Genomic DNA, 25019 nt, shown 5'->3' on the forward strand with positions numbered 1-25019 from the left:
CAAAGAGATCTTTTAAACAAATTACCTCTTAGAGACAGCTCTCCCCATCTGCAAACCCACCGCTGTGGATGGAGGGCGGGTTGGTAAAAAAACCCTCTTTCTGTTCTGAGAGGGGCTCTGGTCACCCTCTTTGTACCTCAAGGATTTCTTTTCACAGCATCACGGGATGGGGAGGGTTTGAAGGCACTTCTAGAGCTCACCCAGCCCAAACCCCTGCTAAAACAGGTTCCCGCAGGGGGCACAGAACCTTAAGGGTTGGAATGGACCTCGAAAGCTCATTCAGTGCAACCCCCCTGCCAGAGCAGGACCACCTAGAGTAGATCACACTCATTCGGGTGGCGGGTTTGAACGTCTCCAGAGAAGGAGCCTCCACAGCCCATCTGGGCAGCCCCTTGTCCTATCAATCCTCCAAGATTTCACCCGAGGAGGGGGACACAACCCCTCAGTGAACGCCTGAGGGCGGGGGGCGGGCGGGAGGCGCCTGAGGCGCCCCTCCGAACGGCCGCCCGCTTTCCGCCCTCACCTGTCGGCGGGTGGTGCCGGGAAGGGCGCGGAGGCGGCGCGGCGGGCGGTGCCGGGAAGAGCGGCCGGGCCAGGCCCGGGGAACGCGGGGCGGGGAGGCGCCCGGAAGAGCCCATTTCCTCAGCGGGACGGGAGCGGCGTCGGGAGAGAGAGCGGAGAGAGGAGACAAAAGCGGCCCAGGGCCGGACCGAAGCGAGTGAAGCGGCGCTTGAGGCGATCCTCCAGCTTCCTTTCCCTCGCCGGTAAAGTTGTTGAGGGTTTTGGGGCGGGGGGATGAGGTTCCGTGGCCTCCGTTTTTTCTCGCTTGGAAAGTTGTTTTGAGCGGTGAAGGAAGGTCGGGCCGCGGCCCGGTTGTGTGTGAGAGACGGTGGGGGGTTGAAGGAGGTGGAGAAGTGGCCCGGTGCGGTGCAGGGGAGCGGCCCGCGCTGCCGCCGCCGCCTGGGAGGCGTGGGCCCGGGCCTGGGCTGGATGGCGGCGGGCGGGGAGGGGCGGGAGGGTGCGGCTGGAGGCTCGTTCGGGGGTGGGTAGGGGGGAGCCGGCTGTGTTTTGGGTTGATAAAGGTTATTTTCCGGAGGAAAAGCGCAGGACGAGCGCGGTTCCTGGAGAAGTTTCGGTTGTAGAGAGAAGCTCCTCCCCGCGCAGCCGGGCACAGTCCGGCGGGGCCGCCCCGGCGCCGGGCCCGGGCAGGGCGGCTCGCCCGGCTAGCGAGGTGGATTTGGGCATGGCCCTGCGTGTGCCTCGATCCCCCGAGCTTCTTGTGGGGTGCAGATGAAGTGAGCCCGACTTGGTGTTTCTGTTTCAACTCGCAAAACACGGCCTCGCTTCGCTGGGAACATCCCCCTCTTTCCTTTAACTTGCTTCTGCCACGTTTTTTTACACCCACCTCTAATCTTGTATGCAGGAAGGCGAGTGCTTCTCCTTCACTGACAAGAAGTTTTATGCTACTTTTTACAGTGAAAAAGTAGGGAGAGCGATTCAACTCTCAGCCGTTGGTTTATGTGTGACCCTTGTCCCCACTGCTTGTGGCTGCAGTATGTATCAGACAGCTTTTATTCATTGCTCACACTAGTTCAACGCTTGTGGAATCTTTCAGGCTGAAAGTTTGCAGGAAAGTGGGTGGGATACTTATGTTTAGTGAAGAACTGGATGTGATCAAGGCACATGGGCCAGCCTGCCCTGCCCGGGAGGCAATGGGTGATCGATCGCTCACCCAGTCTGGGGTAGGAGCCTCTGTGACCGTGTCATTGGACCAGCTTTCACAGTTATGACTCAAGGCATGTCTGGGTTATCTGTATTGAGCTAGTCTGGGAACTCTTTGCTGCCCAGCCCCACCCCTGTTTCCACCCCCTCCACTTCCCTTCTCTTTTTTTGGTCTGAGGCTTGTGTGAATAGTGCTGGAGTGATTTGTTCCTTGCATTTTTTGTGCACTGTCAGTGTGGAAGCGGGGGGCAGTGGGAGAGGCTCTGTGCTAATGCCCATCCTCAGTCCTGCTGTCTATGCCAGCTTTACAGTACTTTAATCCCCAACTAAAGGCTCTCCATTTTTTCTTTTTCCCCCTGGCTCCTGGGATGGTTTGCAGTCAGGTTTGTGTTTAAATGGAGGTGAAAACCTGGCTTACTTTACAATATGTGCAGTCTTTTATGTCCCCTTTACCCTGTCTTGGGATGCTAAGGCTGTGTTAGTGTGTCTTAAGACTTGTTTCTCCCTGCTGAATTGAAACTTTTTGTTTCAAAAGGGCATGATTTTATGTTGAGTCACTATTTCTTTATTTACAGAGAAACAGTTCTTCAAACATCAAGGAAATGATTTTCCCCTTTTTTTCAGCAGAAAGAGACAAAAAGCCTATTAGATTTTGTTATGGAAAGGCTTTACCCTAACCTTTCACATAAAAAAACAACATGCCTTTAGTCTTTGAGGGTTTTTTTTTCATCCAGTTCTAATAATAGGCCTCTGCATCAGAGATTAAAAGTTTATGCAAGGTGGCTGGGGGGGGGGGGGGGGGGGGCACAACAGGCAGAGATTACAAATCCTGCGCCCAAAATGAAGGTTTAAAATACCAATGTAAACATTTACCTCCCTATAAATTGTCAAGTTTTGTGGGATATCATCATTTCTGACCTGACATATATAAAGGGGACATTAATGTGCAGCTTCTTGTAGGGCTGACAAAGTTAGCTGAAAGATGTGATAGAGGAGTAATTTGTGTGTTTTCAGCAGCATGGATATATCATCCTTCTGCAGCTCTAAGGTTGAGAAAGTGGCCTTGCCAAGGAATCCACATCGGTTTGAGCTGAAAATACACTTTAGTAGGACTTCCCACCCTGCCTTGAAATGATATCAACTGTTAGTATTTGATTTCTAAATTACCTTCCTTCTGCAGAGAATTAGTTAAGCTCACAAAAATAATTAGGGGCAAAACTAGTCTACTTGTCGTGAGTGGATAATAAGACTGGTTTGGAGTGAGAGTACCTGTGTGGCTGTGATGTTTCTGTTAAAGGACTTGTATTTGGTTTTACTGGCATCTCTTGGCTTTGCTGGGAGCAAAGCATGACGAATAAGAGAGGACGGAGTGTTATTTTGTTAGGTCGGTGCCATATTGAGATGGTCATCCAACATGGTGATGAATGGCTGTTGTCGTTTTCTACTATTGTGCCTTAACTGGAAATCACTCACATTCACGTGCTGTGGAACTTTAATGTATACAACCCTGAGGATCTGGATCCTTTGCTGCTCTGGGAATTCACCCTAATTTGGTTCTATAGCTAATCTGGAAGAGTTCTATCCAGGGAGTTTACAGCTCAGGCGTTGGTTAAACAGCATTGCAGCTTTGCAGAAGGTGCAGATGTTTGATAATTGCTGCTTTTACCTCCATACTATTTTGATTCAGCATATGAGACTTAAAGCATACCCACAGAATTGTACAGCAGCATCCTTACTGGAGGAGCGAGGCTGAAGAGACAAGCAGTGAGTAACCTGCTGTGCTGCAGAGCAGGACTGGGCACAGGCAGGCTTACTGAGGTGAAGGAGTTGCAGGAGGAATGCAGTCCCTGCCACTCTTAAGTGGGATCCTTCTCCTTGAATGACTGAAGCTCGCTATCTTCCCATCAGGGTGAGAATGGGTGTTAACTCTGGTTTCTGGTGTGCAGTGGGTTAGTAAAGACTCTTCTTTTGGCAAATCCTAGATTTTAAAAATGATTCATAATTCCTCCTTAACTTGTTTTTTATTTAAAGAGCCAGCTACCTTTTCTCTAAACACGGTTACATACTTCTGCTTGCTAATCCCACATGTATTACAGAAAACATCTGCTAGTCCTTTGACATGTGTTTATAAATAGCTGTGGTGGAATCAGAGGTGCTTTATAAAGTGATAGAAATTATGAGACATTCAGATCTAAACTAACACAGTTTGCAAAGGGGAATTCTTCCCTAACCTATTGATGTTCCCTTCTGTTATTATTTTCTCACACAACAGCTACTTGATGAATTGTTCAGACTGATGAGAATCGCTTTTGAAAGGTTTTAAGTTTAGGCATCTGTGGATGGAAGAAGCAGATTTGGGGCCAGCTGTAGCTAAATGGGTAACAGAGTGGAACGGCACTGAGAACATGAGGCCAAACTGCATGGCAGTTGGATCCCCAGTGGATCTGTGTTAAGACAAGGGATGGCACAGAGAGAGAGGGGTGTGGATGTACCTTACAGTCCAAGACTGAGTTAAATACCTATAGTGTTTCCAAGACAATGAGAGGGTTGAGAGCAAGTAAGCAAAGGAACTAGTGACAGTGCAGCATGTACGGTTTCACTGTTGATAACGTGTGAGAGAACTTAAGCTAATGATGTGCCTTTTTGCTGATCACCACCCAGTTTACTGAACCATCTGTGTCCGTTAGGGATCAGATATGTGTATGACTGTGCACTTCAGAAGAATTTCTGTGTGGAGGTGATGTTGGGGAGCAAATGAGATGTTGGTAGAAGAGGCTATAAGCCCGTTGGTTCATCTTGTTCTTCAGTAGTCTTCAACAGCTACTTCAGGGAAGAAACTAGTGAGCTTGTGGATAGCTGGTGAAGGATCAGGAGAAAAACATGTTAACTTTTCTTTTCCTGGAGAAGGAAATAGGGAGAAAGAGTAGGCCAGACACTTCTGTCCTTGTTGCTGTTCAGCACAAGATTGAGAAGGCATTTAGAGAAATACTAGGTTTACTTCTTTTTGGTTAATAAGAAGCCAGTAAGAATTAATGCTGTTAAGAACTTGGGGCCTTGATGGCACATGTAGTTTTTTGCCCTCTCCCTTCTACTCCCTTTCTCACTCTTCCAAAGATTTAGCGAATTTTCATTCACTGGGCATTTTTATAGGTGATATCTGGGCAGGTCTAAAGGCTCTAAGGGGCAAATTTTTCTTGACGTGTCTCTTTCTGGATAATACAACCTTGTTGCAGAAGAAGTACTTAAATAAATAGTGTGCACAAGGGCTGCACTAGCAATGTACCTTCACAGAGCCAAAAGGGTCAGTTTAATTTTTCATGTAAGCAAGGGTGAGCTGTATGCCTATAAACCAGTGTTTAACCTATGTAACACCGTATAGGTCGGCATTCATCTCTGCAAGGTGCTCTTGAGGTCTTCAACTGAAGCTGTAGATGCGTAAATATGTTTTTTAATTGCCTAGAATAATGAATTCAGAAACTGTTGTTGAGCAGAACTGGCAATGTGCTGAGATGCAAGAAGGTGCAGGGGGCTGTTCCTCTGGGTGAACACAACTAATCAAGATGTACAAGCTGCCTGTTCTTTACCCGTTTTCTTGCCAGAATGTCCTTGTAATGTGTACTTGTCAAACTAATTTCCTTTAGCATTGACTTGAAGACCTAGTGAGTCATGTTTCTTGATGTTGAAGACTTGCTCATGATCTTGGATAATCCACGATGGACAGTGAACATGTATGCAAGTGACAAGCCTCATATAAACTTCATGTACAATTTACCATAAAGTTTCTTTTGCCAGTGGCTGATGTCCAGGTGTTCCTTTATTCATTTAAAGGATGAAGAGTCGAACAATGAGCTGCAAGTCATGTATGGGAGACTTGATGCAATCTGATTACTGTAGTTGAAATATCCATCCAGCCTAGTGTCTTGTGTCTATGACCCTTGTCATGAGGCTTTGTTGTCATAGTTCTATCAACTTCTTCATAGTCTAGCCCTCGTCCAAGGCCCTAAATTACAAGCCCTTCACCTGGCCTTGGCCAAACTGGTCATTAACAGAAACAGAAGGAGGGAACAGGACAGGACCTTGGGAGGTTGTTTCCACTCTCGCTTGTCACACTGTTGAACAGTGTCTTCTGATGCCTTTGAGGATGCTCTTGGATGATGTCTGGTGTCCTTTCTGGTTCTCTGGTCGTAATTACTGACTCTTGTCACGCTTCTCTTTTTTGGTCCTCACAGTCATTTGGTTTCTTTCCCCATATCCTGCCCCCCACCTTTTTTGTGGATGATGGCAGTGTATAAAGCCATCTCTAAAGGGGAAAGCAACAGGCAAGCAATAAGATAAGCAATAAAACCATGAAAAAGGGCAAACAGGCAGCATTGCTTCTCTAAGGTGCTATGCCAAGCTCCTGCAGTGCAGGAGTTTCCTGAGCCAGGAGTCCAAGCCTGGGGTGACTTCTGTTCTGCGGATTTGTCCAGTGACTCTTGTGGTTGGTGCCCAGTGCTGGCAGGAGCCTTGCTTGGCTTCTGGCACCCTTGTCTGCAGGGGCAGGCCGTCTGTCCCTTCATTGTGTGCAATAGGCTCAGTACAAGGACTTAATTTTGTTTAAATTTAGAAACCTGCTTGAGAGTTGAAAGCAACAAGCTACAAATGAAATGAAAGACATGACATCCCTCTTTTTTCTTCAGAGAGAGAGAATGAAAAGCAAGGATTTGGTTTGGCTGCATGGAAAGCTCTGGAGTGGTTTAAATTTCTGTACAAAGTGGGGCTTTGTAGTTCCTGCCACTTCCACTTTTTGAAAGATGTGTTTAATTACAAACCACTGCCGTTACAGCTGGAAATGCCTTTCCTAACTGACGTTAAACAATGCATCCTGCAAGTAGGGATGTGGGGAAAGCTTTCAGGAAAGCAGGCAGAGCCCTTATTTGTACCTCCATGACACTTCCACTGCTGGGCAAGTCCTCGATCACAACACTTTGCTTTTGTACTGGGACAATCAATAGTGCAGTGGCACTATGTGGATGGCTTTTTCCACCTCTCTCCTATCTGGGATTAAGGAGAAAAATAAGGACATAAGGTGCAATAATCAGGATCCAAAAATAGGAAAACATGAAAAAAGCTAGTAGGTTTATTTGTAGCACAACAGAGTAATGCAAATGAGTTGTGATGGGTTAAAAGCTTATCACCTCGAGGAAACAAGAAAATTCGTTTGTGGCCTGGGTGCCTCAATACTTCAGCATCAGGTGTTTGAAGCTGTTTTACTTAGTTTGCAGGAATGTGTTAAGACAATTTGATTATGTTTAACAGAATGTTATCATGGGCCTAGGGAAAAGTCAGTGGTTATTGGTGAAAGGTGCAGTGTTCAGCAGAACCAGAGGCAAAGCACCAGTGTAAAGCCAATTGAATGGGATTTCTTAGCTCATCTGTTTGTTTTTTGTTCAGTAGCTTTGTCTTGTTTCCTGTTCCTGGGAGTGAGGAGAAGGGGTGGAGAAAGAAAATGTGTCTTTAATCAGATACAGGTTGATTTCCACTCTGTAAATGTCTGTGTTACTGGCTTAAAATCCCTTTTTTCCCCCCAGCAAGACTATCCAAGCAGTGACTCCTTCCTCTCAAACCTAGTTCCTTCCTGTTGCTTTTATGAAACGTGGGTAGGTCCATGAAATTTCTGTTGTTTTGTTTTTAAACAGAAGTTGCTTTGATTGATTCTGCATATGCTAAGGCAGTGACTGGAAACAATTCCTGTCCAGGCGGATCGTTGCTAGCTCTGATTCCCCTGCACTGCTGTGCCCCTTTAGCGAGCATGTACTTGACTGAAGGTAGTTCTGGCGACTCACTCTGGGAAGCATCCAAAAATTAATCACACCAGTGTGTTTTTATTATTGCTCGCTTTGCTCTCCTGAAGAGACAGCAAAGTTCTCATCAGTCAGTGCCCTCCGTGTTCTCGGTGCCTACAGCCTTGTTGGCAGTTGGCGGGGAGAGGAGATGGTGTGTGGTAGAGCATCCAGCCTTATATATTCTTCCATATAATTGCAGTCATTTAAAAGATACTTAACTCATCCAAACAAATGCTTCAGCATTACATTTGTGTTCACTCTTCTTCCTGAGGTTTATTTTTGTGATGAATTTTTTCTTCTCCCTTCTTAACTCACAGCATCTATTGGTGGAGCTGCAAATTGGGAATTGTCTGGGGATGTGCAGTAATGGCACAATTCTTCTTCCCATGAAACTAATTCATTGTTTAGAGCTAAGGGATGTCTCTGAAGGCTGCTGTGAGCATAAAGTGAAATTCTCAGCCTTATCACCTGTGGGTTTTGTTACTTTTTCTTTCTTTAAAAAATAATGACTGTGTAATTTTTAGGGAAGACTGACAGTGTTCCCAAGTCAGAGGGAAGGACTGAAAAGGGAATGCTTTTTCGAGAAACTGGGAGAAAAACTTTACTGTGCAGGGTCTTTAAACTCATGTTCTCCTTTGCTTCAGTGCCTCTTTTTGCCTCTTAGTAGTTTTTGCAAACAGAGAGAACTAAAGAAAACCTTTTTTCCCCCTCTTGTAACACTGAAGTTTTGTTTAGTTTTCAGTTGCTGCTACCCTGAGCATGAAATTGAGAAAGAATGTCTAGTCTTTTGATACAAGACTGTCCATTTCTTCCCATGTTTAAGCAAACTGTCTCTTATCAAACCTTTAATTGTATGAGTCCCAGTTCTTCCAAACACGTGTGTCAGCTCAAACAGCACCAGTATTTTGTATTCTTCTGACAATTTTAGACTTGTTAATGAAGGTCTGGATTTAGAAGATGTGGTCAGCTAAAAGCACTGAAGGGTATTGCATAACAGCGTATCAATTTAGGAAGGAAAAAGCGGTTTGAGTGGGGTCAGATTCTGGTTATTTCTGACTCTGAAGCTTAAATGATGCTTTTTATTGCAGATTGAGCACTGAAGAAGATCAGAACAAAAATACTCAGGTTTTCTTTTCCTTTTATTGCCAGCCTTCACTGGGGTTTTTGCAAGCTAAGCAAGAATAAATTTTGCAGCACTGGCAAATTCTTGTGCCAGCTGATAAAGTCGACTAATTTATATCAAACTTCTTGTCTTATTTGAAGAGTACTTGTGGCAAAAATGTAATTTATTAAAAGGCTGCCCGTTCTTGCATTCATTGCTAACTTAAGGGTGGCAATTGGGGCCTGTGCTAGTGGAGTTTGGGGTTTGAAGAGCCATGCTCTGTAGCCCCGGCCTAGTTATTACATCTTCACTAATGGTGTTTCCCTAGGTCTTGAAATGCTTGCTGTGATTCTGAGAGTGACAGTGAGCTTTTCTTCCATTCTTTCCTAATGGTTTTAGGGAAGCTTTGCAGGGTGTTCTGCCTCAAGGGTGGGAAGAGACACTGTGAGGTTGCAAAGGCCTTCAGTACTTGGATCACAGTGGTCCAGCAGACATACAAAACTCACCTAGGCTATACTATCCCTCTTTCCAGACTGAGCTCCCTTGTTTTGTTTACAAATGCTGTCACTATAGGCTCAAATGGGAGCAATGAGGTTGAGAGAGGGCTATGTTTGAGAGTTTAAATCAGGGATATAAAAGTTAGTTGAAAGTAGTTAGAGTTGGGTTTTTTTTCGCTTGAAATGCAAGCGTGTTGCCTTTCTGCATGAGCAGAGCATCACAGTCCTGATCCAAAGAGCACACAGCTGAAATGCAGCAGTTAAAAATCCAGTGATTGCTTGTTCTGATTTTGGAAGTTGTCTTTCATGGTGCTAATGTTGCAGGTGTGCACCGGTGTTATTGTGCAGGGTGAATGGATTTGCTATTAATAGGTGCCTTTCATGAAAGGTTGGGATTTGGGGTTTTTTTTGAGGAAAAAGTGTTTTTTAGAAAACACATTAAAAAAAAAAATCAATTTTCTGTATGTAGTTGAAATGCTGTTTGAGTTTTGGGAACTTAAAATGGTGCAGAAGTAAACCATTGGGACATACAGGGATATCAACCTGAACAGTTGAATGGGCATGAGCAGGAGTTTGATTCTTGCATTCTTTCGGGGTGTCACCCATGAACTGGAGCCTTAGTAGGACATAAATAAGCTACTAATTGCCTATGATTGCTGTGAATTGGCTTGTTGTGGGCCTCCTTTCTGTCTCCTTTGAGGCAATCAATCCTGGCAAAAATAAAATGATCAGAGCCTAGTGCTTATGTAACTGAAGACAAGAGGCTGCTGTTAGCACTGATGTCTCTCCAAAACCCACTTCATCTCTATTTGTGAAATCGCTGTGGTGGTCTCAGGAGCACCACAGTGAAGCTCCTCGTGCAGAGTGTGCCTTCCATCCTCTTCATGATAGCTAGACCACAATGCAGGCAAGAAAACCTGTTGTTACAGAGTGTGTTCCTGGTATTGGAATGAAAATAAGTTCAAATCCACAGTCCTGTGGTGGCTGGGAAGCTGTTATGAGGAAGCACATACTGCTTTGGCAAGTGTGTTGCATCTTTGGTGATATGCCCCATATCTACTTTCATGTGGTGGTTCATGATTTGGGGTGGGCTGTGCTTCCAGAGGGGAAAAGATGATAGGCACTCTTTGACATGCTGCTGGCTTTGGTAACAACGCAGCAGATAACACCCATATGGAAGAGAAAACAAGTATAAACTTCATTTAGTTTTGTAGGGACACCAGATTAGATTGTATCTATTAACCCAGTAGCGAGGTGTAAAGATTTGCTAAACAAATGGAGAAGTAGAGAAGGATTTATTTGTTCCTGGTTGTGCAAAGCTTTCTGATGAGCAGTTTCAGATGCCTCTCTATAGGCCTTAACTGCAACAGAGAGAAAAGCATACAAAACCAGATGATGAGAGCTGGCTCTGGAATGGTACTGGTGATAAACAGCCTTATCTGAACTGGAATTTCTTCTTTTTGCTCAGCTGGATACTACAGCCTCTGGAAAAGTGTGTAGCAAAGTTGAATATATTCAAATGGCAGAAATGTTTTGATAATCAAAGAACATGGTAAGTGCAACACCTGAGTTTACATTGATAGTTAAGATTGTGAAATTCTAGCAGTAAGGATTTCTGAGGAGATGGTGCCTTCCTGGCATTTGTGGTGGAGGAGATTTGGTGTCTGAGCAGACGAATTTGAAGGTTGAAGACTGTGTTAGGAAAGGATGACTGTTTGTAATTGTGTATACCTGATGTTAAAGAAAGCCAGCTTAAATCAAACTCACCAAAATCCTCCTTGAAAAGCATCGTGTATACCAAATATAGTTGACTAGCAGCTATTCAGCTTGTGAGAGGAGCAGTGCTTTGTTTGTGCAATGGGGTGACTAATATGGAGACCAAAGGGCAAGAATGAAACTTTGTTTTCCTTATAACTAGGAATATGCAAGAAAAAAGTTTTGAGTTGTCAGTGGGGCAGGATATGAAGCCTCTGCATGAGAGCTGGATTTAATTTGGAATGTGCCTGAACCTTTTTGAAACCAAAAATGTGCAGAAGATTTCTGTTAGTGCTGTATGTTAGATACCCAGTTCCCAGAGATACTTATCTGCTGTCTTCTGTTGTCAGCAAGGGTAAAGGATCCCTGCTGCTTATCAGATGGGTTAGGTACTTAGGTAACCAAACAAAACTAAAAAGATTCCCTTGGAAACAAGGACACCGGTTCATTTTCTGTCTGGAAGATGAAGCTGGATCATTGTGTCTGGAATCACACTGTGTTCCATCCTCATGACCTGGGTGATGGAGTAAGGGCTGTTGTCATTGCATTGCATAGTAATAGATACATATCATAGATACATATCCAAAAGCGGTCTGCAAGCATGTTAGAGAACAGGGTTATCATTCAAACTGACTGTGGCTGCTTAAAGAAATATGAGAGAAAGAAGTAAGCTGCAAAATAATGCAATTGAGTGAGTATTACAATCAGCTGTACAAAATGGGGACCAACTAGGTGGGTAGCAGAAAAGGCGTTAAAATGGAGAATGTCCTCCTAGGTGTAAAATGTTCTCGTACTGTGCTCTTTTGTTGGCTATTTTGGCTAGCATAATACTTGAGTTCAGCATGCAGCTTATTGTGCAAGCCCAGGTTAGCCCCCTGCTCTGCTAGAGGGACCACTGTTTGAATACTGGCTTCCTTAAGAAAGAAAGTGAACGTAGTTGAAAAGCTTTTAGAAAGCAGTCTGATAGGATAGTTAAAATTTGAAGGCTGATGGAAGATGACACGTAAAAGACTATTCAGATGGGACTGAAGTTGCAGCACAGGAGAGATGGACAGTTAGAGATGCTGTGTAACTGCAGATATTTGCTCTGACTCAGATGCTAGGAGGCTGCAGGGTCTCATAGCATGTTGAACTTACTGGTTTAGTAGTGCTTGAGATAAAGCCAGCACAGCCTTTGAGTGTGCATGGGAGTACAACCTGGAAATAACAGGACTATGAGCACTAGGCCTTTCATGAATCTGTTGGTTTGCAGAGCTCAGTGTTGAAATACTACTCCTTCATGGGCTTTCTGAAAAGCTTTGGGTACCTTCAGGACAATTCTGCAGAGAAGCCACAGAACTACATTCCTGTGCTTGCCAAAATCTAGGAATTATTTACGTGCCAATATTCTGGAAGTAGGTGTCTGAACTTATCCTTAAAAGCTTGAATTGCCAGTTTTTGGAAGCACTGCAACCTTTAGCCATGGCTTTTGGGAAGACTGCTGTACACATATCACCTTCAGTGTGTTCCCAGCAGGCCAACTCATTCCATGTGGTATAGAAGTGCAGCCCCAGCAGTTTAATACATCCTGCTATGTGCCCTCCCCTCTCCTGAACAGGGCTGAGGCCTGCATTGCATGCAGTCTGGGGACAGAGTTCATTTCAGTGCTGCTGCAGTCCTGTCTTCTTCCCTGTGCAATCTCACTTCCTTCTTCAGGACAGTAATGTGGCAAGGTAATTTTGATTTCAACTGGCTCACCCTTGAGACCATTTGGGCTCCCTGAAGTAGCTCACCACATTGGGGTGTGCCAGCGTAGATGCAGGTTTCAGGTAGGTTTGTGGCAGCAAAAGGATAGGTAGGACTAAGGCAGCGTTTGCTTAAAAGTATAACAGAGACTTCTTGGTCTTAGATGTTGACAAGATTTTGCTTCTTTGTATAAAGTAAGGAGCAAGTTGTCCTGCAATGCCTCTGGGCTGGAAGTTGTGAAGTTTCTGGAGGTACCAGAGAAATTTGGAAGTGTTGTCCCTGAACTCTTCTTTCTCCACTCTCACATCCTTGCAAGCTCACTGAACTCTCAGTGAGATGTAATTGTATTACTCTTGAACCATCTACAACAATAATGAGAACCATCAACAACCAGTGTAATAACCCTTGCAGGGTTTACAGTTAATATGCTGGACCATGAGCATAGTTTAAGGTTGGGGCTTCATGTATCTGAGCAGCAGATATACTAGGAGGGCATTCCCGTGCTCTGCAGTGCCACCTTTGATGCTGTGTTTTCAGTGGCACTTGATTTGAGCTTGGCTGGGACATCCAACATTGCCCTGTTTCCACTTGAAGTGGTTTGCCATCGGTGCCAGCTGATGTAGCCATCTCTCACCAAAGCAAGCTTTGCTCACAGCGGTATCTGTGGTGGTAGGGTGAACCAGATGGGGATCTCAGCCCACCCTACAAAAATGGATTTCTTTCTCTCCAGCCAAATCAGCTCTTTCCCCATCTGGTTAATCACTCAGCCATGGGGAAAGCTGTGCCAGTACAGAGAGGGTGTGACGTGAGGATGGGAATGAGTTCCTAGAGTGGTGTGGGAGGATGAGCGTCGGGTTTTAAGCAGCTTTCTTGCTGCTTATGAAACCACAGGCTGAGCAGCCCCAACTCCTTGTGTGGTGGTGTCTTTCTATATATCCCAGCACTTCAGATTCTATTCCACTGTGTTCTCTGTGCTGCTTTGTCCCTGAAATTCCTGCTTTGAGTGCATGTGCTGCTGTGTGTCCTGCATGTGGTCAGTCTTTAGACTGGAGAACCCATTTCCATCCCAGCTGTCTGAAACCTTTGCTGGCCTGAGTTTTACATCCTTCTTCGAGGGAGATGTCCTCTTTATGAGCTGTTGCAGTTATTGCAGGCATTGTGAGAATTGTGGTGTGCTCTTCAAGAGCCAACAACTAAACTGTCTGCTAGAATATTGTCTCATTTGTTGTACTACCTGGTGCCATACTTGAATTCAATGAGGCAAGAGTTCAACGGTCAGAGGGACACAACCCATCGCAGGGAACTGGGGCATTCTCATGGTGGGAGTGCAGCCCTGCTTTAGCACAGCCCAGGCAGTTGTCCTTCTGTCCCTAAACCCACCCCATTCACGTGAGTATTTGTACGCTACAGCCTGTTTCTGTATTCTTCACGAGCATTGAACTGAACAAATATACTACAATGTACCAATGATAGCCAAGTCCTCGCTACCAAACAGTGGATTTGATATCCTATGCTTTTCAGATAAATGTCAATAAAGTTCATACTAAGTGGTTTTATAGACCATTACTTTTGGCTAATTCGTCAACTATCATACTAACGTGTTTGCAGATTAATTGCCTTCATTATCCTACTAATACAATTAATGTATCTTCTCACAGTTGCCTCATCCTGCACTTTTGTTTCTGCAAGAGGCATAACAGTGTTAAAGATATAGAAACAGCTTTCACCAGGAAACCTAATGGGCTTTCCAGAGCTCTGGGTATGTTTCTCAGAAACCATAAAGCCTTTCAGCATCTTTTTCTTGGCTTGTTATGTAGGAAGCATTCATGCTGAGCTAATCAAGAGGGAATAAACCAGTGAAATCCCTTGTGAAGGGTAGGATATTGCCGGGGTTAAAGAGCATTTCACAGCTTGCCATCAGCATCTGGATCATGCACAAGCCAGTGCAAAGCAGGACCAGAAAAAGAAAAAGAAAGTGTTAGGGAGAGCAGGAGAGTTAGTGAGTTCGCAGGACTCACTAAAAGTGTCAGAAGTAGGGTGAGGAGGAGGAGGAGGTGGCTGTCATCCTCCACCCTCAGCTCACTGGGGGTCTCTGCAGCCTAGTGTACCTCTGCCACTGAAGCTAGAACCCTTTATCTCTTTAAGCTTTTTGATGTAAAATAGTCAGTAAAGTTATGTGTGCTGGCATAGATCAGTCTCTTCCTATTTTACGTTATTTTTTTCCCCCAAGCATTCAGCTTCGTAAGTTTCCTTTCTTTCCCACAGTGTAGGCACTGGGAGTGTGGGCGGAAGTGGAAAGCTGAATGCAGGTTAGGTGAATATTCCTACTTTGCACCTTGCAAAGTTGTACTTTGGTGTGTGACAGTGTGTAGGTTTTTCAGGGCAAAGAGGCGTTTTTCAGTAGTGCAGCGAGTATTTAATCTATTGTGTTGCACCTGTGCTCTGAGAGAATCTCTGTAATGTCCAAGGATCAGCCTGCCCTGGAGGTGCTGTGGCCTGAAGCCAGGCAGTGTAAATCCCTGGCTTCTTCACACCCTCGCAGGCTGAATTTCTCAAGTGCCCAAGAGGTTTTATTCTTCAGTGGGAGACGAGCAGCCACGTCTGTGCTGTTTCTGCATGTTTAACTGGCAGTGTCGGTATAAAACCGTTGGTTGTTGGTATGTATCGTGAACATCCTCGGTTACCAAAATTAGTGCCTTGCCTCCTGCTGCTTGAAAATAATGGGACGTTGTGCTTGTCTGGCAGCTTGGGGACATCTGGTGCTGTCAGAGCAATCTGTCTGCTGAGATGCTATGCAGACAATGCCCTGTCCAGAGCAGGATTTAAAATTACCAGCTAATACCACTTTAAAACAACTTTAGCAGTAGGTGCTTAGGAAAAGGGGTGGAAGGAGGCTTTGGAAATGTGCTTCTTTTCCTGACTTTTAAAAAAATATAAAGCTGTAGATGTGGGGTTTAATCTGATCTTGAATTTTGGGGTAACTTAAAGCGGGAAGAGCTGGAGTCTATTAAGTCTGAAGTGGTATGAACTGGTTTTATGGACTTGTAAATACTGAAATGATGGTTCTGGTTATTCCTCTAATACTGTGATGCTGTACAGCATGATGGTCTAGTGATCTCTTGTAGTTTAGTATTTTTTTAGACTGCTGGTTTTGAAAGCAGAGCTATTTTAGTAGTTTCACTAAACTTCTCCCATAATCATATTTGCTGTTCCATTGGGATGTTGATATAAAACTGTAGCGGGAAGGAACGGCTCGGTGACAGCTTTTAACAGATCTCTTCATGCAAATCTGCTTTCCCCTGCTATGTAAATGTTAAGGGGAAGTGAAGTAGATACATAAGCTGTTAAATAAGAACCAACTGGATTTTCTGGCTTTATGAAGCTTACACTCACTGTTTTACCACTGTAGTTCCAAAAGGTGAATTGGATGAATAGGTCAATTGAATGAGTTGTGTTTAGAAACTGCCTCCCACTTCGACAGTGTTTGGGGTAGTGACTTGTGGAGCTGACAAAACTGTCAGCTTTCTGGTGCTGTTGATGTCGTGCCGCCTTCTGCTCCTCCAAGACCGTGGGCAGGGTCTTGAGGCCAGTCTGGGAGCACAGGACAGCTGACCCTGGAGAGAGGCAGCAGAAACTGAGAAGGGATTAGCTGTGTGGCCCACAGCTTTGTGGGTAAACTGCCTCCCTACCTGTGAGGTCCTTCTTCATTGCTTGGGACCACTGATGAGTTGCCCACACTTCCATCTTTTCATTACTCTGAAAAAAGTCTTGTGACTTTTGAATAGATTTTGGTGTGCTTTTGTTTTGTTTTTCTCTAACCAAACTGTACAGGTAATGTCTGTTTATTGCCATAACAGGTAATTGTTTAAACTGTTGCTGGTTGAACCAAAACTAATTCTTCCATAATATATGCTGCATGGATGTGTTGAGTGTTTAATGGCCTCCACTTTAATTTAGTTTTAAAATACATTCCAAGAGCATTAATACTAAACTGTAGTCATGTAACTCTCTTCTGCTTCTAGAAATGACTGCTGTTACTGCAGGCAACGTTAACTTCAAATGGGACCCGAAAAGCTTGGAGATAAGAACTCTGGCAGTTGAAAGACTACTTGAGCCTCTCGTAACACAGGTAGGAAAAAAAGGGAGGATTGCAAAAACCCCACCTTCATAAGGATGATTACCTGATTTGATCTATTATTTCAATTAAGTACTTTCAAAGCTTAAATTATACAACCAAAACCACTGCAAAACCCAAGATGGAAAAGAGTGTACAAGTGATTTCTGTGTTCAGTTGTATTCTAACAGTTATTAGGCATGAGTCAGGAAAGACTGTGCTGCTTCATCACCTGGCAAGACACAGTATTGCAGTTCGAAGTGCAGAAATGCATGTTGGCAAGTAATGTCACTACTACTGCAGTGCTGTTTCTCACTTGTGTTTTGAGTGGTATGCAGCTTAGTTGTTGAGCCTCTAAAACGCTGTGCTACGTATCATATAGAAACTGGTATCTGGGAATGACAGAAGTCCTTTACCATGAGGATATTAGTGCCTGCTAGAAGCAGGGTCTCTGAGTTTGTTGGTATCTTTTTTCTTTGAGATTACCTGTGTTTAGAGTTCCTTTTGGAAGGAGACTTGAGTTAATGGTGAAATATATTATGGGAATGCTTGCAACCAGTTGAGAACAGCCTTGTGTTGTAAATAGACCTTGACTGACCCATCCTAATCAAATTCAACTCAAGAAGTATGCTTTCATGGCATTCAGTAGTGTTTTAGTATATAATTTACAAGACATAGGTACTTTCTTTTAATTTCTATGTATGTTTTCTGCTGGATTGGTGAATAAAAGCTTGTTTCTGGGTGGTGTACATTGCCCAGCTAAATGCACTGGAGAATATAGGGAAGCTAGAGTAAGCTTTGTGAGTAAATGTAAGCTGTGTGTATCGGGGGTTTTGGAAAAGATTTTCTAGCAAATCTGGCAGTGAAGGTGTGCTGGAGACAATTAACTCTTCTCCAGCATTGTTTTCCTGAAATACTGGTATGAACTGGATGCAACTTCTGCTAAGCTGAAACCCCATCAACTGAGTTCTGTTTCCAGTATTAACAGCCTTTTAATCGCCAAGCTGCTGGCTGTACCCACCCTTGGTTCTCTCCAGATACTCAGATGGGCAGCTGGATGAGGTACTGTGTAACTTTTTTAGTTGGAGTTACTGATGGAGTACTGCCTTAAGAAAAATTGTCCTAATTTGGCAAGTTTAACAAAGTAAACTTGTTTATAGGATCTTCATGTCCAAGTTCAGTGTCAATTATTCTTCAAGCAGCGCAATGGCTGTACTGTCAATCCCAAACCTTGTGAATGATGTGACTGGGAGAATACAGATAGGAAAGGAGAGTAAGTTGCCTTGATGCAACTTATTATTTATTTGTAGTACATGGTGAAATGAGACTACCTGATACAGATTCTCCCCATTAACTGACAGCAATATTCACAACTGATGGCTTTCCCTCTCTGAATCCACCTTCTGAGAAGATGGATTCTGCTCTGAGGACCTTTTTGTCAGCAGTCCTTGGGCTTTCCAGCGTAGTAATATTTTTAGTGTTGTAATTTAATGTCCCTCTGAAGTAGCTTTGTATGTGTTTTCCTACACTGAAGAAAAGGAGATGAGGAAGGGGGGGGAACGTGAATGGCAAAGCACGTGTGGATTCTGTGACCTCTCTCTGTGTTTGATTAAAGGGAACAGATCCTGATCCTGAGCTGAAGGAGTACCTGGTGGCCAGCTCCTAGCAGGGCTTCAGTCTAAATCAGAACTCCTGGCAATATTTGTTGATTGCAGGAGGATAATGAAAGTTCAATTTTGGTTGTTCTAGGAAAACAGTGATCTCTAGGAAGCTCTTTGCTCTGCTTCTAGTCCCTTGGCTGTAGTACTGTTCTGGTCTGAAAAGATAACTGTGTTGCTAGATTTCAGTAGATAATGACTTCAGTTTTGTTTAGGGTCTTAGAGGCCTCGAGAGCTATCAAACAGTGGTAGGGGTTGGAAGGAACATTTAGAGATCATGTAGTCCCAACTCCCCTGCAGAAGCAGGTCCACCTAGATCAGGTCATATAAGAACATGTCCCAGACTAATTACTCCCAACTTGATTTCTTCTTATGTGGTGCCAAGTAGCTCTGGCCTGTTCATGAGATTACAGTTTATCAAAAATACAAATAGATCTCAATTCTTAAAATGAAATGTTCAGGTCTGCTGCCAATAAGAAAAATCTCTGAGCAGTGTAGCTAAATTTATAACGCTCATTTAAGGACTCAAGAAGCATGGTAATGTTTAAAGAGACGTGAAAAACACTTGTCTGTGGGTTTAATCTTCAGAGCTGGCAGTAGTGCAGTTATTAGCTCTATGCTGTCTAGAAAAACTACGTGAGGTCTTACTGTCTTACTGATAAACTTCTGATTTGCTTAATTGTTTTCATTTTATTCCTTCTACCTATGCCTTTAGGTAACAACACTGGTTAACACTAGTAACAAGGGCCCCTCTAACAAAAAGCGAGGACGTTCTAAGAAGGCCCATGTTTTGGCTGCTTCAGTTGAACAAGCAACAGAGAATTTCCTGGAGAAAGGAGACAAAATTGCAAAAGAAAGCCAGTTCCTTAAAGAGGAGCTGGTGGCGGCTGTCGAAGATGTTCGTAAGCAAGGTGAGAGCTACATATCTTATAGCGTGGAAACCTCTGGGTTTCCAGAGTAAGTAGAACTGTTCTCATTTCCCTTTTGCTGTTGCTTCTGATGACTCTGTGCCTCTCCACTTTGCCCGGACTCTCAGCTTGTCTCGCTGGCTTCCTTGCGGAATAACACGAATGGGGAGATCTGGACATTGGATGTCCCAAGCAGAGATGAGAAGACAAGCAGGAGGGCTGACTCTTTGAAGGGCATTTAAAAGCTCAGTTTAGGCTAAAAAGTGAAGTTCCCTCTCTGCTTATATATGTCTCAGATATGTCATGAACTTCAGTGTTCGAATGTATAGGAAATAGCATTGGAGGAGGAGGAGCTGAGTGTTGACTTGACAGAGCTGGGTGTCTTGAATATGCAAAATGTGAACAGCTACAAACAGAATGCAGGGACCTTGATTAAATATTCCAGACTTCCTCCTTCCACATCTACTATTGATTTTTATCATTTTCTTTTTTACTCTCTCTGAAAGACCTGCAAGAAAAGCCTATGGAGCTGACTTACTCTAAAATATGCACTAGTAAATATTGTTGCTCATAAATCATTTATCATTCTTTCAGTCATGAGCCTTTTCTCTGCTTCAGTGAAACCCAGTCAACTGGTATTAATGGTGGCTGCTGCTACTGCTGAAAAAAAAGAAAATACATTAGCATTAATTACTTGTTTGTAGTTGAAGTTGCATAGTGATGAAATATTAGTCGAAAATGGTTCTAAGTTCCAGACAAGCCTGGTTGACAGACCAAAGAAAGATCAACATAAGAAGGCTGCAATATAACTGGCTAATTGACTTAGCTTAATTTAACCACAAAAAAAACAACAGCAGAAGAGACCCCTTTGTCTTGGAGCCTTTAATTCTTGGTACTTGCTTGATTGCTGCTTGGAATTGAGAGTCTGAGCTCATCTGTGAGTACCTTCAAATGAGACTCAGTGATATTAGTGAGCAAGGGAGCCGTACTCAGTCCCTGAGAATGAGAAATTCCATTAGCTGAATTTGTAGTTGCATATTACAGTGAGAAGCTGGTAGCAAGGAGAGACTGATGTCAAAACCTTCAGAGTGACCCTTTCACTTGTTTCTTGGCACTTCCTTGATTTTGATGTTACACGTAGACTTGATGTCAGAAGTTTCCTGCTCTGTAGATCTTTGATAGAAGAGGTGGAATTCATAGCTGAGAGGTGCTGGAGTGAAATAACTTCCCACCTTGATGTCCTTTCAGTTCTTCCCTTTTTACTGTCTATAACTTGCAGGAAATACGGTGCATAGGGAGAATAACTATCTGCTTTCTGAAGCTGGGTGGATGATTAAACTTGAGTGATTTGCCTGCCTGGTGCCCACCATCATTTTGGGAGACACTGTTGCAGAGCTGAGCTGCTGAGCCAGCACTACCAGGAGTCTGTGCCCTGTCTTGCTGCCAGAGTTTGGTCAGATTTAGCAGAGCAACTCTTTGTAAGGAAACAAAACACCAAACAAACCTTTTGAGGAAATGAGAAGCAAATGGTGAAAAATGAGATACCACAGAGGGAAGGCTTACTGCTGCAAATGCCCAGGGGAGGATTGCAGTTCTCAGTAGTGCTAATAACAGCAGGGAGATACAAGCTCTCAGTATACATGTTTACATACAGTCCGTGCACTTCAGAAGCGTTTCCAATGTTGCAGTAGACCAGTTGAATTCATGAACTGTAGGAATGAGGGAAGTGCCATACACAGCCTGAGCTTGTACTTAGCAAAATTGCCAGTGTTGGTGCTTTTATCTGCCTTTTGCAATGTGGGACAAGAGCAGAGAGGAGACTCTGGGTGCCTTGGTCACCAGTAGGGTGATGGTGAACCAGCAGCATCTGTATGTCTGACAGCAGCAGTGGGATTATAGATGTACAGCACAATTTATCTTCAGCAGCAGATCAGAATATAGAATTAATAATGCCTCTATTTAGAGTAGGGAGAGGTTTAGTTACTATATTAAAAAAAGATGAATGAATGTAGACAAGAGGTTATGAAGATGATTAGGACAATAGATAACTTGTCTCATCAGAGAAAATTAAAATTGTTGGTTTTTTTAGCCTAGCAAGAAGATGGAGAGGGTACATGATTGTACTGAGCACGCCTGCTCATAAAATCCCATTTGTTGGGGGTAAAAACAAAGAAGTTAAGAGCTATTCAGAATGAATGATGGGATGGCTAAATACTAAATCAACAGAAGTGGATCTTCAAAGTCTTCCTGATATTTTTTTTCCATAATGGAAGTATAAATTACAACTTGATTTAAACATTCATAGACTCATAGAATGGTAGGGGTTGGAAGGGACCTTTAGAGATCATCCAGTGCAACCCCCTGCAGAAGCAGATCTCACCTAGATCAGGTTGCGTAGGAACGTGTCCAGGCAGGGCTTGAAGCCCTCCAAGGAAGGAGCCTCCACAACCCCTCTGGGCAGCCTGTGCCAGGGCTCCGTCACCTCACAGTGACAGAGTGTTTTTGTATATTTAAGTGGAACTTTTCATCCCATCACCCCTTGTCCTGTTGCTAGCTACTATAGAAAAAAGGGATGTCCCAACCTCCCGACACCCACCCTTTAGATATTTATAAATGTTAATAAGATCTCCCCTCAGTCTCCTCTTCTCCAGACTAAACAGCCCCAGTTCCCATGAAATATCCTGGAGTAAGATTTTTGGCCCCTTTAAAGCTTTGGGCTGTTGACTTCTTTTAAAGCAGTGAAACTTCTTAAAATTTTGCACAGAATGATGGGGACAAAGGCCCAAATTGGTGTTTTTGGTACAGCTCCTGCTGTGATTATATAAAAGACACAGTGCTGGGAAAACATCTCAAGTGAAGGTCTGGGATTTCAGCATCCTTACAGTGTGTCTTACGTTAGTTTGTGCCATTGGAGTTTTGTTGGGTGGCAAGAGGGACAATATAGGCCTTGCCCAGTCTTACTCTCCTCACTCCGAGATCTTTGTAGGTTTTTACCTTCTTATGAAGCTTTGAAGAGTGATTGTACATCAAAATGTCTCTTCTGATGTTGCTGGGAGGTCTCTTCGAACTCAACCAGTTTCTTACACAGGTGCTTGGCACTGAGACAGGTTGCAGACTCCAGAGTCGAGAAGGACATTCCTTTCAGGTCAGGCTGACCAGGCTATTGCTGCTCCTGCTTTCCTGGAGCAGTGATGACAAAGTTCACTGCTACTAACTTATCTGTACGTGAGTGTGAGGATCCAGGGTATTGTCTTTGCTCCTATTGTTGTGTTTCTTCCTATGTTAATTTGACATAAAAGACCGAAAATGAAAGCTTAAGCCCATGCATAGGGTTTGAGGTGAGAGAATACACGGATGCTCTGGCCAATCTTGTGGCTTTTGGTAACATTTCATGACTGCAAATGCAGGGCAGTGACCCTGCTGATTCAGCATGGTGTCGTTCTGCCCTGTGTTTGCGTGAAGTTTCTCCAGAACTGGGCAATGAGGCAAGCTATGAAAGAGGAAAGTATTTCTTTTTTCTGCTGGAGGGGGCCAGAATAATTTGAAGTGGTTTTGAAAACTCAACTCCAACATTCAGTTGTGACCAGTTAGCTTAATTTCTTGGAAGGATGGAAAGAGTTCTCAGTTCTGTTCCTGCAAGAAAAATGTTTTAGGAGTGTACCACTTGTGTTAGAAGAAACCCTCCAGCCATTGAATGAGATCTGTGAAAAGCCATAACCTAAGAGAGCTCTGAGACTACTCTTGGCAAACTACACAAGTGTTGTAGGCATTATGTGGGTTGCATTGAAGACAAGAAGCTTTTGTTGCTGTCTGTTTACTCTGTTAATGTGACATGTTGATATGTCAGGAGGAGATACAGGGTCCTGTCCTTTATAGTAAAAAGCAAGGGCAGTCTGTTGTGATACTCATGGTGGACATGAAAGGTGGCATTAGTGGTAGAATAAGACTTCAATATGTGGAATTACAGAGTCTTGAAACTCTGATTTCATGCTTGCCTTCATTTGATAGGCAGCCTTTAGGGAGCTCTTGTAAGGTGCTGTGAGCAGATAGAGAGCTGGCCTGCTGGCAAAGCAGCCTGGAACCGGGCTTGGAACTGGAAGGTGCCAGAGGGTACAAGGTGATGTGTGAACACCAATTTCTAGCTTGGGAAAAGAAAGCATCAGTCCCTGTATGTATCCCAGGTCTTCCCTGCCTTGCCTGTATTCTGTACCACTTCATCCATCCGTGTGCAGATAGGGAAAGCCCTCCGTCATGGTCATTGTGTACCGTGCTGCTGAGAAGGATTAATAGTGGTGTCTGAAAGTGCTGTCAGACCCTGTGGGCATGGTGGGAATGAGACTAGAAAATGGTAATTTTCTTTTGATGGACTGAAATCTTACTCTTTCTGAAATGGGCTTTGTTCCATTAGATTTAATTGAATTCTTAGTGCTTTATTGACAAGATCATAGTATGGCTACCATTGCCTCTTCTTTTCTTGACTCTGCTTTATTATCTTTCCCTTGTAATATCTAGTGAAAATCTAAGGTTATATTGGAAAAACAGATTACTCATATAAGAATTTGTACCAGCTGGATAATCTGAGTCTCATAGTCTGACTCTTCTGCAGTGTATTTCTTTTAACTCTTGAAATCCTGCTTTCAGACTTCACCATGTTACCTCTGGTTCAAATTTGAAAACCGGAAGATCATGCTGGATCCAGTTTGAACTCCTAATGCCCACACCATGCAGTAGCTGCATCCTTAGGCCAGGACAGAGTTCCCTCTTACTCCTTGAATCTAGCTAAAAGAACTACCTCATGTTGCTCTTTCTTGTGTAAAATAAGTCTGAAAGTTGTCTTTCTTTAATTTGCAGAAAAATACATATATGCAGCAACTTTAAATGTTCCTTTAATTCTGGGAAGCTGCTTATCTTTTGACACTCTGACAAGCTGTTTGAAACTCACGAAATCTTTTCAAGTCTCCTGTTGAAAGGGAATAGCATTTTATTTTGGGACTAGCTTGTAAGGTTGCAGTTGGGGATGGGTAGAGGATAACTTTGATTTTTAACCCTATTAGCAATTCCTGAGATTCAGATGAATTGAGTGGCTACCTCTCTGAGTTGTCTTAAATAGGAAATAAATGAAAACAGCATTCTTCTCTTGGGAGCTGGAAATGTAGGAATTTTACATATAAATAACTAAGGGTGGAAATATTTGTAGGTTCTGGCATATATCCTTAAATCCTGAGGTGATGAAGAGATTTCATACTTGTGGTGGTGACATTAATTTCACTATTAGCCTCTTCCAGAAGGGATAAAGATAGGGATGTGTCAGCTACGGGGGAGTTTTTGTAATCTCATGGCTGGTTGCCGTTTCTCAGCATTGGAGGAGATGCATCGTCTTTCACCCATTTGCAGCTCTTAGTGCTTGTAAAAACAATGAGTTATGTCCCTCAAAGTTGGGTAAGGGATAGCTTTATATTTATAGCTGGTCTGTACTTGGACAGAAGCTTTTTTCACGTGTCACAGTACTAAAAGTAGCGTATTTTTTATCTTTAAATGTTGTACGCCGCTCTTCATCGTATTATTTAAGATGATGGAAGGGTGTTACATAGGAGGGAGCATTTGAACAAAATCGAGTATCTTGATGGAGTTGCTTGGACAGGCTGGCAGCTGTGTTTGGGCTGTATTTAGCTATGGAGGTGTAGAGTGCTTGGATGCTAGAAACCCTTTCAGT

The 25019-nt window shown here is 43.6% G+C and overlaps 1 protein-coding gene across 1 annotated transcript in view; it reads left to right on the top strand.

Moving 5' to 3' along the window:
• Window positions 1–617: 617 nt before the first annotated feature.
• CTNNA1 (catenin alpha 1) overlaps window positions 618–25019 on the top strand; it is a 117447-nt gene continuing 93045 nt past the window's right edge. The window contains exons 1-3 of the mRNA XM_062001939.1: window positions 618–764; window positions 16649–16755; window positions 19114–19309. Of these exons, the coding sequence (XP_061857923.1) occupies window positions 16651–16755; window positions 19114–19309 (301 nt within the window). The 5' untranslated portion in view covers window positions 618–764; window positions 16649–16650. The remainder of the gene's footprint in view (window positions 765–16648; window positions 16756–19113; window positions 19310–25019) is intronic.

This window comes from Colius striatus, chromosome 9 (genome assembly GCF_028858725.1).
Source record: "Colius striatus isolate bColStr4 chromosome 9, bColStr4.1.hap1, whole genome shotgun sequence".
NCBI lineage: Eukaryota > Metazoa > Chordata > Aves > Coliiformes > Coliidae > Colius > Colius striatus.